The 13,057-nt window shown below is 37.7% G+C and overlaps 1 protein-coding gene across 1 annotated transcript; it reads right to left on the bottom strand.

Moving 5' to 3' along the window:
- Positions 1–4,737: 4,737 nt before the first annotated feature.
- Positions 4,738–12,410, bottom strand: LOC121388055 (BTB/POZ domain-containing protein 17-like). The gene is made up of 2 exons (XM_041519259.1): positions 12,271–12,410; positions 4,738–6,888 (listed from the first exon to the last, which is right to left on the bottom strand). Exon 2 carries the CDS (start codon positions 6,785–6,787, stop codon positions 5,294–5,296), a length of 1,494 nt encoding a protein of 497 aa, XP_041375193.1. The 5' UTR covers positions 6,788–6,888; positions 12,271–12,410; the 3' UTR covers positions 4,738–5,293.
- Between the last annotated feature and the right edge of the window lie 647 nt (positions 12,411–13,057).

Consider the following 13,057-nt stretch of genomic DNA (forward strand, 5'->3'; position numbering starts at 1 on the left):
ATTCTGGGAAATTAATGGATATATGTATATATATATTTTTTTTTTCAGGCAGAATACAGTAAGATAATTGCTGTTCATAATTTGTCAAAGTGCATGACTTGCACTGTCCATAACTACCTAGGAGTTTCTGTTTTGTTTTTATTATTTACCCTCAAATTATTTCTTCTGGCAGAAAGCCTGTAAATATCTGTACATATAGTTACACATATGTACGTTAAAAACAGCTTTTACATGCGGCCCATTGGGTGTTATAATACTTTAAATACTGTGATGTTTTCTAAAGACAAGTACTGCTACTACTAGTATAACAAAAGGTAGGTATCTGTCTTTCAGTGTTGACAAAATGTATATTCAAGTACATGTATTACTATCAGCTCTCCAGATATTAAAATTGGAAAATATTCACTGAAATGTTACAAATTTTTAATTATACACAGAAACATACAAAGTCTAAAATAACTACTGGTAGTTGGAGGATGGGGAAAGGGAGTGTCAGTAATAAGAATGTATACCATGTTATATTCAAAGCATTTAAATGTCAATGTAATGGTTAAGATTTTTACTCACAGTTTTAAACTTTGCATAAGACAAAACGTCATTTATTTCAAACATACATAATTATATAATAATAATAATCATTTGTATTTCTCGAATTATAATCACATTTCACAGAGTTTTTGTTATTAAAGCTACATTAATAATAAGCATTCTGAGAGTATTGCTAAAACAATACATGCTCCCTACTAGGGCCTTCACGAGTCCAAAATATTGGACTCCGATACTCTATGGTCAAACTAGCATTATGCATATTAATTCCAGCGCTGAACATGGATGCCAAATCATGCCATTGTATTGCATGATCCACACCATAATGTAACCGGCAACAAACATGTGGCAAAATGATGTAAAAGAATTTATTATATGACATTTAGTGCAATATCTTAAAATATCAGTGAAATAAAAGTGTTACCAGTCACTCAGTGACGATAACACATTTTAGATTGAAAATTTCACTATCTCACTCTAAAATATGTTATCGTCACTGTAGAAAGTGTTATCTTCACTGTACGAAAGCCAAACTATTTTGCTGCTGGCATTTTACAAATAAAGGTAAATTGCCAAAAGTTATATATGATAAATAGAAAATTTCGTGTTTTTGTCAAATATGATTTATATCTCAATGATTCTCATCTCATGAAGTTTGCAATCATAACGCACTCGTCGCACAAGCGCGACTCGTGAGATATGATTGCAAACTTCACTTGATCAGATATAAATCATATTTGACAAAAAACATGAAATATCCTCTATATAATAAAATCAGAGTGCTATTCTTTAAACTGGTATTCAAGTCCTGTGAACAGACTAAAGTCTTGCTAGACTCAGCTTGTGCCCAAGTACTCGTGGAGACCCTACTGGGCACAACAAATTTTCTTATCTCAAGTTCTAGGGCCATAAAAATTGGTAAATCATTATGCAAGTTAAACTTGATCTGTAACAGTACACAATAAAGCTATACACAAAATTTCAGGTCATCATATTAAGTCATTGCGAAACAAAAATCAGGAATACTGTATGTGGGACAGACAGACAGACAGACAGAGACGAAACCTATAGTCCCTCCATTTGGACTGGTAGAGGATTAATAAAACAACAACTGAAGTATAATCATATTTGAAAAAGTAACAGATTAAAAAAGGAAACCTGCATGTACATTTGTACAATATGTAATGCTAGTGTTGAGAATCAAATATAATTTTGTGATCAATCTTAACTTTGCATCAACACATTAGCTGCTAATTAACAAAGCCAAAATAAACCAGCTAAACATCTGTGGCATCAGATTTAAGCTGCTGCCAGTATTTTAGATAATGTCATTAACAATCCTTTGATCACCGGAAATTTTAAAATTGAAAGTTTTTAACACTAACCTCACTCTAGCTCTATTCTCACTAAAAGAATACAGCTATAGGACACTTGAGCTAAATCTTTGCATAATTAAGAAAGAAAGAAAGAAATGTTTTATTTAACGACGCATGCAACACATTTTATTTACGGGTTATATGGCGTTAGACATATGGTTAAGGACCACACAGATTTTGAGAGGAAACCCGCTGTCACCACTATATGGGCTACTCTTCCGATTAGCAGCAAGGGATCTTTTATTTGCGCTTCCCACAGGCAGGATAGCACAAACCATGGCCTTTGTTGAACCAGTTATGGATCACTGGTCGGTGCAAGTGGTTTACACCAACCCATTGAGCCTTGCGGAGCACTCACTCAGGGTTTGGAGTCGGTATCTGGATTAAAACTCCCATGCCTCGACTAGGATCCGAACCCAGTACCTACCAGCCTGTAGACCGATGGCATACCATGCCGCCACCGAGACCGGTCTTTGCATAATTAAGTCAATAATATAAAAGTTGCAATGTGTTCCCACCTGGTGAAACCATTGATTTGCACGAGAATCCTCGTCAAAAAACATAAAACACACAAAAAATATTTATTGCATATTCACTTAAATAGCAGCCAGTTCTTTATAAATATATAGATGCCATCACCTTAGTTGGCTTTTGCAATACATGTAATATAAATTTATAAAATACATTAAGGAATATGCCAAAAACAATTAGGGTTAGTCAGGTTGGGTTTTTGGGTGTTTTTTTTCCTTGGGTGGACCCATTGGGTTAATTTCTGATTCCAGCCAGAATTGATTTTGGTATAAGAGATTAAACTTTTTTCAAATATATAATTACGTATTTTATTATTTGCTTCCACCAGTCAATATTACTGATTTGTATTAGACATATATGATGTGTTTATGTATGCAACATATTAACAGGGTTCAAAATAATAAAATATGGCCTGCTGCTGGAGGTTTTAATATAGTAAGCAAAAAAAATTTTTTTTTAAATGTCCTGGCTGTAATGAGAAATAGTCCAATGGGCCACCAACAGGGATCGATCCTAGAACCATGCATCATGCAGGCACTTCACCACTGGGCTACGTCCCAACCCCAGATTGATCAGAAGCAAATTAATATATTTTACATGTAGAATATAAATTCAGGCTGTGAATATCAGGTCAGGTCAGGTCAGGTCAGGTCATAGGGTTTAACGTGCACATTCAGAGAAAGCTGTTGTAGCACACGACTGTAATATATTTTACATGTAGAATATAAATTCAGGCTGTGAATATCAGGTCAGGTCAGGTCATAGGGTTTAACGTGCACATTCAGAGAAAGCTGTTGTAGCACACGACTGTAATATATTTTACATGTAGAATATAAATTCAGGCTGTGAATATCAGGTCAGGTCAGGTCAGGTCATAGGGTTTAACGTGCACATTCAGAGAAAGCTGTTGTAGCACACGACTGTCATGGGTGCAAGTTCTTGTGTGAACAAGCCCTTGTGTCCAGGACAGGTAAGAGAGGGGAGGGGTAAGGGGGATTCTCACTTAAGACTTGTGCATTAGAGGAGAACGTAAATCCGGGTTGGTTGTCCAAAGTAAACGAGGCAGAGGCGGAGGGTTTTGAAAGTTTCTCAGTGGGAGAATTAAGTAATGTTTTTGCGTTACGTCCAAAAAACAGTTGATGATTAAATGCTAATTTTTAACGGTTCAACCAAAATGTGAATATTCCAAAATATTAATAATTATATATTTTTGCAATTCTGTTTTAAGCGTGAATTTTTTTTATTAAAAAATCATCAAATTCAATGCTTGTTTATGTTACACTTTACCCTTCATTAATACTAATGACTAATACTGTAAATAATAATAATTAAAAGTTAGTTTTGTTTAACGACACCACTAGAGCACATTGATTTACACACACACACAATTGTTTTATTTTTAAAATCAAAATACAGTGTCAATCTGGCTATGTTTATGAAATGTTTACTGGTATCGAAGCAAACAATGTACATTGTATACTCCGTAAACTACTGATGGAAAGAAATAACGGAACATACTACATACTAGTAATAGTAACGTCAAATATCTACTGCAATATCTATAATAAATATCAATTACCAAATGTTTGACATCCAATAGCCGATGATTAATAAATCAATGTGCTCTAGTGGTGTCATTAAACAAAACAAACTTTTAACTAACAATTAACACCCACAAATTATATATTTGTATTTTATACAGACATAACTATACTAATCATGATTAAATGTTACTGTCTATGGGGGGAGAACCAGGCAAAAGTTGCAAATAGGAATGCACTCCTAATGGGGATGGGGAGAGGGGTGCACACCCCAATCTTCCTCCCCCTGGATTTGCACATGCATGTGATTATTTATTTCCTTCCATCAGTGTTCATGTATATTTCTAGCGATCTCAGGCCATCATTAAAAGCACAGTCTCAATGTTACATAACAGTGACTTTCAGTTTCAGTCAAAATTATTTATTAACTTTTGTTTCGAAATGCAATTATATACATGTACCTTCAGTTATATGACCTTTAGAAATTACCATAAATAGAGAATAATTTCAGGCCAAATGAGAAATTCTGCTCAGCAGATCCTCGCAGAATTTCCCATTCTTACCTTCACATGATAAAAGCAGATATCTGACGTCATTAACTAGTTATTATCTTTATCCTGCAGACCATAAAAATTAAGGGGGAAAGCTATTATTTCTGTTATTTCAGCAACATTGTATGATGACCTAGAGGTCAAATCAGTGATTTTGTAATGTAGCTATGTTAGTGATGTCAGTCATATCCTGCTACTATACGGATATAACTTTGCTTTATCCGTCATCATATTATCAATAGAAACGGTGGTGGCAGGATAAAATAATATCATTTAAAATAATATCATTTACTAGTAGAAAACTAAATATTTATTGGAGAATTTGCAGAAATGTTTGTGGGATTGACTAACTTGTATGTGTAGTTACTGATAAAAAATAAAGGTAAAAACAGTGAAATAAGAATGATGCTGAACCTTTAAGAAAAAAGTCTATTACAGGGTAGTTGGTCAACTTTTTAGGTGACAACTAATACTAGATTGCAAAAAAAAACAATAATAATTAAAACAAAATAGTTGCCACATTTAAGTCTTAAAAAGTCAGATTATAGTAAACATTCATGTTTTTAATGATGGCCGTGACAATTATTTTCACAGTAGGCTACATGTTGAAAAATTAAAATACATAAAAATTTGCATTTTATCCACTCTTTTTTTTTTATTGCATATGATGAGTGAAAGTGAAAATTGAGGGCTATTTTTCTTGCATATACAACGAGTGAAAGCAGATGTAATGGATGTGTTCGCTCAGTCAGTCTTCACCATGGTCGTATCTATCTGTGGTTGGTTTAATGATGATGACGATCTTGAATGTGTCCCTGTCTTCTCCCGTCAGGTACGATGAGCTTGCGTCCTCCAGCTCGGCGAATGGAATGACGTTGTCCACGTTGTAGAGACAGCTGTCGCTGTCGAAGATGCACTTCTTCCTGACGATGTTCCTCACGTACTCCGAACCTTCGTCCCGCCCCCGCGCGATCGCCAGCACCGAGATCTCAACGTGCCGGTTGCCGTGGAAACACTTGGCGATGACGCCGACACGCACGGTGCGGTGTTCCTGCTCGTCGATGAGGTAATTCTCGTGCAGGCCGATGAGGACGCCGCGGGGAAAGAAGATCCCCCGGGGGTAGAGATCCACCTGCCAGTCCCAGCCTGTCTCGTCATCATGGTCGTCAGACACACCGCTACGACCATCGCTGGCTGGAGTCGAGAAGAACAACGTCCGACATGCGTGCTTCTCGAAACTTTTGAAGTTTTCCACAACGAGCTGAGTGCTCCAGTCCTCACACAGGTAGTTTCTGGGCATGCTGCCCGGGGATGTCTTAAGAAACGTTCTCCTGCTTGGATGGATCTCATAGTGGCAACACGTTACTGAGCTGCTGCTGCTCCTGCTGCTGTGTTTGTGGTGGGTTTCCAATACCGACAGATGAACCCGAGGTGCGGCATCACGGTTGATTGTGTCGGCCATTATCCAGGGAAATTCCATCACAAACGGATCCTGCGCCAACTGCTCCAGCTGTGCCAGTTTGAACTTGGAGAATCTGATGTGAAGCACAACCCTCTGCAAGAGTCTTTCGAAACTGGACGTCGACACGAAACCACTCGTCCTCTGATGCATCAGCCACCGTCTGACTCCGACGAACAGTGAATACTCATCGATGACAACGAGACTGGAGCTGTGCAGGAACCCCAGCAGCGTCTCCAGCCTCATGGACAGGAAGTCAGAACTGTTGAGCACCTTCTGGAAGTTCCACTCTATGTAGTGCAGACAGTGCCTCTCCAGCTGCTTGTAGGAGCAGAGCCTGGCGTACTGCAGCCATGACACCACGAAGATGGAATCGGCGGCCGCGTCACAGTTCTCACACATGAAACCAACGCACGTCTCCGAGAGATCCCGCAGGTTGTACTTATCAGCGAGGGTGAGGATGGGCAGGACGGACTGACTCGTCAGGTGGATGTTCCCGGTGTACATGTATCGGACGAAGTCGCTGAACACGGCGCAGCACTCGGGCTCCTCGCTCAGCACGATGCGGTCTTTAAACGCCTCGGGCCACTTAAGGTCGGTGAGCATGGTCTTGAGGACGTCGCTGCACATGCTGAGAATGAGTTTGTGTACGTGGTACATCTGCGAGCCGACCACCAGCGTGACGTCGCTCAGGTCCGAGTCGACGTAGAGCGCCAGCAGTTTCTCCAGTGTCGTGCTGGAATTGTTTATGTGCTTGCCTCGCATTGATGTTCCTGACAACATTGTAACAACACTTAGAACTTTGTAACTACATGTATCCAACAAAAATTTAGCTACGTTTTATCATCCAGCAGTCTTTCCTTCATTCTTTCTTTTCTTCAATTCTGAAAAAAAGAAAAAAAGAAATTATGAGAGTACTGCAATAAGCAATACATGTCCCCTACCAGACTCAAATATTTGTATCCAGTGTTCTACGTTCGGTTTTATAACTTACTCTTCTTTGGCTAGTGGACAAAATAAATTTACTCGCCAAGCTTAATATGTTACTAGCCACACTACTCTTTTTGTATCATTTATGCATGTGTTGTAACCATCTAAATGTTATACATGACTTATGCTGCTGGATTAAATAAATTGTTTAGTTTTCACTCAGTCATGAATTTGAAATGAGGACCATTTCAGAATTGATTGCATAAGGGAGGTGGGAGATAATGTAATTATAATTTTATGCCTCATATGACTGCTATTTTATGCCTCATATATTTTTCCCCTACGTATCCTACCGTTTAAATAAAATATTATTTTGTGGGTGGTGGGTATACAAAAAAACCCGATCTCCCCTCATTTGATTTGTGCCAGCAACATGCTTTCTAATTTTTCTACAATAAGTATAGCGCATTGTGTCAGTATTATCGTCATACTGAAGCCACGGAAACTGAAAGCCAAGTTTCATTAAATTTTCTACGTCTTTTTGGCTGGCTCTGTTTCAGTTTCAGCTGCAGATTTCTCAGATTGGCCTTCATTTGACTTTTCAGTACTTGTTTCACCCGTCTCTTCTTGATTAGCGTTTGAAATTTTAGATTTTTGTTTTCCTAAAGAATTCCCCTGCGTGTGCTGTAACCTCACCGTGGTGCAGGGGTGTAACATTCTCTTTGAGAATGGCCAATACAGCACAAAATTGAAGTTTTGAGTAAAATTCAGTATCCGTAAAATTCTGTGATATTTGTGTTTTTGCAGTTCTTTACACTGTTTTTGTTTAAGTCTTGAATTTTTATATTGATGTTGATCATCACTTTATATATTTGCATTACCATAGTTTGACACCCAATAGCCGATGTATTTTTCGTGCTGGGGTGTCGTTAAACATTCATTCATTCCTAAAGAATTGTAATATTTTAACATTTTGCCGCTTTGAAAGTTTTTGCCATGTTTCTACATGCTAGGCGGAAATAACGTATACATCTACACAGCGAGAAAAACAAAAACATCGCTAACTGGGGCTGCATTCGATTTGAATGAGTGTAGCAACATGTGTAATGGGTTAGCAGATCAAACGCAACACTTGTGTCCGTTTAATAATTACACAGTGGATACTTTGGCAGGTTTTTTTTTACCCTGCTTCACATGACATTTTGTAATGTTAAGACCACCAAAATTATGTAACACCCTTGTCACCCCTCCACTTTTCACTGCCACAGTTATGCATTTTAACCAACATTATTCGGTTTGCATTTTTTTCTTTTGAATTTATTTTCAATAAATCTACTAATAGAAAATATGGCCATGTATGGCCGCCGGTATTTAGTTTATGCTTTTAAAAAAATCACATTGTTTTAAAGACGTTGCCGGTAAGTAAATCTTGACAAACAACCCCTCCCCCATAATGTTTGTAACGCATCGCGCATCAAAGAGTGTTACGTAATTGTTGAAATGCTCATTTATAACGTATTGTTTAATAATCAGTCGCCATTTTGCACATTTAATTACAATGTGTATAGTTTGAACAGTGAGTGAGCAACCTTTACTTGATTTTGTACTCGTGTTCTTCAATCGAATGCAACCACCACTAATGTACCATAGTGAATCGGTTATGTATTCGGAACTTCTTTAGCCGGCCGATTACATACATGATCCGGAAATCCATATCAACTGAGATATTCGAAATGGTTGTGTGCATTAAATTAATACACCAATCGAAATATCTGGATTGTTTTGGCAAGTATCTGGATTGTTTTCGCGATGAGTTCCGAAAATTAATATGGAATTCACAGTGATCAATCGGACAACTTCGTAAATAACAAAGTGTTCCGACTGCACAATGTCAACAAATTTCATTGGTTTTCGCTGTTAGGACTCTGAACGCACATGGCAAATAATTTAATACTCAGACGTTACGGTTTTTGGAGTCTGTCGCCATCTGGCGACGATAATAAATTCAATAGGTCGACACGCTAACATTTTGGTCGCATTGGCGACCATTTTGGTCACAAACGTAGAACACTGTTATCTCTTAAATTCAAGGGCCATACTTCTGTGACAAGTGGGTAAAGCACCATAAAGGTTAAGCTTGATCAGTGACAGTTGATGTTAAAGGTATATGCAAAATTTAATATTCAATATCTTCAGGCACTGCAAAACAAAAGTCTGGAAAACTAAATTTTATATATATCTCCTAAGTTCAAGGGCCATAACTCCATCGAAAATAGGTAAATTTCCATGAAAGTCAAACTAACAGTACATGATAAAAATATACACAAAATTTCAGCTCAATATCTCAAGGCTTTCTAAAAAGAAAATCTGGAAAACAAATTTTCACGTCTTCTAAGTTCAAGGACAATAACTGTCAAAAATGGGTAAATCTACATAAAAGTCAAACTTGATCTGTAACAGTACTTACATGATAAAGCTATATATACTGAACAAAAAAAGAAACTTCCGATTTGTACATATAGTATTTGTTGTGTTAAAGAATTCATTGTGTAATGAAATTATATAGGTAGTATTAGCCTTGAGCTGTATTATCAGGATTTATGAATTTTATCGATTATTTTTGCACTGTTAATCATCGACAACGTGAAATTCAATTTGCACATGCATGCATGGTTCGACATGTCCCGTGTAGTATTCGGTCAATTTGTTTTACTTGTCTTACTGACATTGTTGTCAAGTGAAAAGTGAACGAAAACTCTTCAAAATTTGTAAACAAATTAAAGTTTTTTACATTGTGGCATTTTTAGTATGCCAAGAATACCCAATAATTTACGCTAACGGGCGATTGGCATGCTTGATGCTGGCATGTCGACAGAATAAGTTGCAAGGCATGTTGGGAGTTCTAGTCGAGCGATACGAAATCTTCGCGTAAGATTTCGAACAACAGGAAGCACCAACGACTTGCCACCTCGTGGACGTCCTCGTGTTACAACATGTGGTCAAGACCGCTATATCATGAACACGCATTTGCGCAATCGATTCCAAACTGCCACTGCTACTGCTGCTAACACACCTGGGCTTCACAATAACCGAATCAGTGGGCAAACTGTTTGTAATCGTCTGCGGGAGAACGGTTTACATGCACGACGTCCTTACGTCGAATGCATTTTAACGCAACGTCATCGTCTAAATCGTCTTAATTGGGCACGTGTACATACTCGTTGGATACGGTGACGCTGGAATACCGTTCTTTTTCGGATGAATCCCGATTTTCTTTACAACGTGGTGATGGCAGGGTGCGCGTCTACCGTTGGAGAAACGAACGCTATGCTGACTGTTGTGTTCTTGAATGAGATCGTTTCGGGGGTGGGGGTTCTGTCATGGTCTGGGCAGCCATTGCCCATGGTTATCGTTCACCACTAGTTGTCATTGATGGCAATTTAAATGCTCAACGTTACCGCGATGACATTCTCGCTCATCACGTCATTCCTCTGTTCCATAACAACGCCAACATCTCGATTTTTCAGCATGATAATGCCACCTCTTATACAGCTAGAGACACTGTAAATTTTCTTAGGACAAATAACATTGATTTCATTGATGACTGGCCCACTAAAAGTCCTGATCTCAACCCCATCGAGCATGCCTGGGATAGTCTGGACAGACGATTGAGGCGTCGTCCCAACCCACCCGCTAACGTCAACGAACTTCGTCAAGCGCTCATTCAGAAATGGAACAATATTCCACAGGCAGAAATCAACACTTTAGTCAATTCTATGCGCCTGCGATGCACTGCAGTGGTCAATTTAAGAGGTGGTCATACCAGTTATTAAGTGGGTGTTTTTATTTTTAACCCCTACCACACTTGGTCAAAATTTCTCCCAGTTTCTGTTAACCTATGGCCATGATTTTTGCACCAAACGATGCATCATGGAACACTCTTTAAACGCATATATAACAATTATTCCCCCGGTTTGTTTTCATCAAGTTATGTTCAAGCAAAGTTAGCGGAAGTTTCTTATTTTGTTCAGTATATATATATCTATATACAACATTTCAGGTCAATATATTAACTTCAAAAAATAATTAAGGCTTTCTAAAAAAAAATCTGGAAAACTATATGTGGGACAGATGGACGGATGGATGGAGATAAAACCTATAGTCCCCTCCAGTTGGACCGGCTGGGGACTAACAATAACAAATACTTTTATAAACAAATACACGTATAAACTAGTGACCTAAACAAACCGTGCCATTTAAGGGGAGCTATCACTCTCGCTCTCCTCATTGCTCATGATATCGCGGCATTTACATTTTTGCGGTTTAGCACGCTCAACGCCCCCTGGTGGCATGTTTATTACTAGAAATGTGATGACAGACAACACATTGTTTTGCCCGTTAACAAATTTGAAGATATGTCAAAATTTTGGGTAAGTATTGATAGTTTTACTGTTTGGTCATAAAATAACAGATAGTGTGATTTTACTGACACCCCCATGCTTATAAATAGCCCCAGTACCTAACATACACGCATACAATTCTGCTCTGACAGCTATCAGACTGTCGCCTGGTTGTTGACAATCAAAACAAGGCTATACACGGTCACAGTGTTACTATATTTAGAATGCATGACCTCTAGAACAGTATGGAAACATTTAAGGGCCATGCCTATATTTAGTGGCAATTTAAACAAAACACACAACTTTTAATATGTTCTATTCTTGGTTTCACTTGTTAAATATTGATTATATAACTGTTGAATCTTACTAATATCATGAAATTTTTTTTTAAATGCCCACACTGTCTTGCAGAAGAATAATAATTATTATTACAGACTTTTTCATTGGAAAATGTAAATATGTTACTACAATTGAAAAACAAAACGTTTTACGTTGACTTTTCTTCATTCTTGTGTTGAAGTTTGTTTACTAGACATTACTACAAATGTATTTACAAAAAGAGCCATTTTTAGACCTGTGCGGTCCACCGTGTTGTAACATTTGCTATTTACTGCGATATCGTGGTAACCTCCCTTGAACAAAAGCCAGTGCTATAGTATGGTGTACTTCCATCAACTGTTTTAATGTTAGAACTGCATTTATTTATCAACACAATGTCAATGGCATGGACATGATCATGACGCAGATATAGCAAAAATTGCCAACCCAAGTCTATCTATTTTCATATATGTTAGTGCAGTTCTTTATAGTCCTACCGTTATTTCTTCCAAATAGTTTAGTACCGCGATATCGTGGTACCCCAGTATACGTGTAAATATCAAAAATAGGTTACACGAAAATAGACCACATTTCATGATTTCGTCTTTCTTTACTTACTCTTACAATGCAAAAGTTTTACCAATGCATTTCTCAAAATATTCTTGGGTTTTCATTAGATTCCACAGCAAACGTAAAGGGTAATGACATGGTAGTTATGCTGGAGTAAAAGTACTAAACCGTGCAAGCATATCAAACAGTTACAGTTACATGGACGCATCCATTATAGTAACCCGGATGTTAAGGTGTTCAGGCACAGTAAATAATTGCAAAGGGCCAAAAAGAAACCTTATTTCCATTAATTGGTTTTAAACAAGTGGATAGTCTGTACCGATCTGCCGTTAAACTGATTTGACAAATCACTTTGAATTTCACGCTAGATATATCGGACTTCACAGTGAGTTCCAGCTGATATAACGTGACCGATTATAATATACAGAATAGGCCCAAACAGGTCAATTTATGACGTATTCATGAACTGGATAAAGCCGATAACTTACCGTAAACATCGCTAACAAGTTATTGTTTTTTTTATTCAGCAAATCAACAATAAGAGTGAGGAAATCATATTTTGATATCCTCATAGGCGTACGAGCTCCCATTTGTGTAGGTAGGGGTGTGTGTCTGTGTGTGTGTGTGTGGGGGGGGGGGAAGGGATTTTTGCCCGAAATCAAATGAAAATGCCCGAATCTGGATAACATTTATTTATATAATCAGTACTGCTAAGACAAGTTATACAGTGTTGCAAACGAATCACTAGTAATACTACGCATTTCTATATGCTTACAATTAATATTGTTGGTAGAATATGATGGCAATACATGGTGAAACGATTTCAAGCCAGCTC

Source organism: Gigantopelta aegis, chromosome 14 (genome assembly GCF_016097555.1).
Source record: "Gigantopelta aegis isolate Gae_Host chromosome 14, Gae_host_genome, whole genome shotgun sequence".
NCBI classification, from domain to species: domain Eukaryota; kingdom Metazoa; phylum Mollusca; class Gastropoda; order Neomphalida; family Peltospiridae; genus Gigantopelta; species Gigantopelta aegis.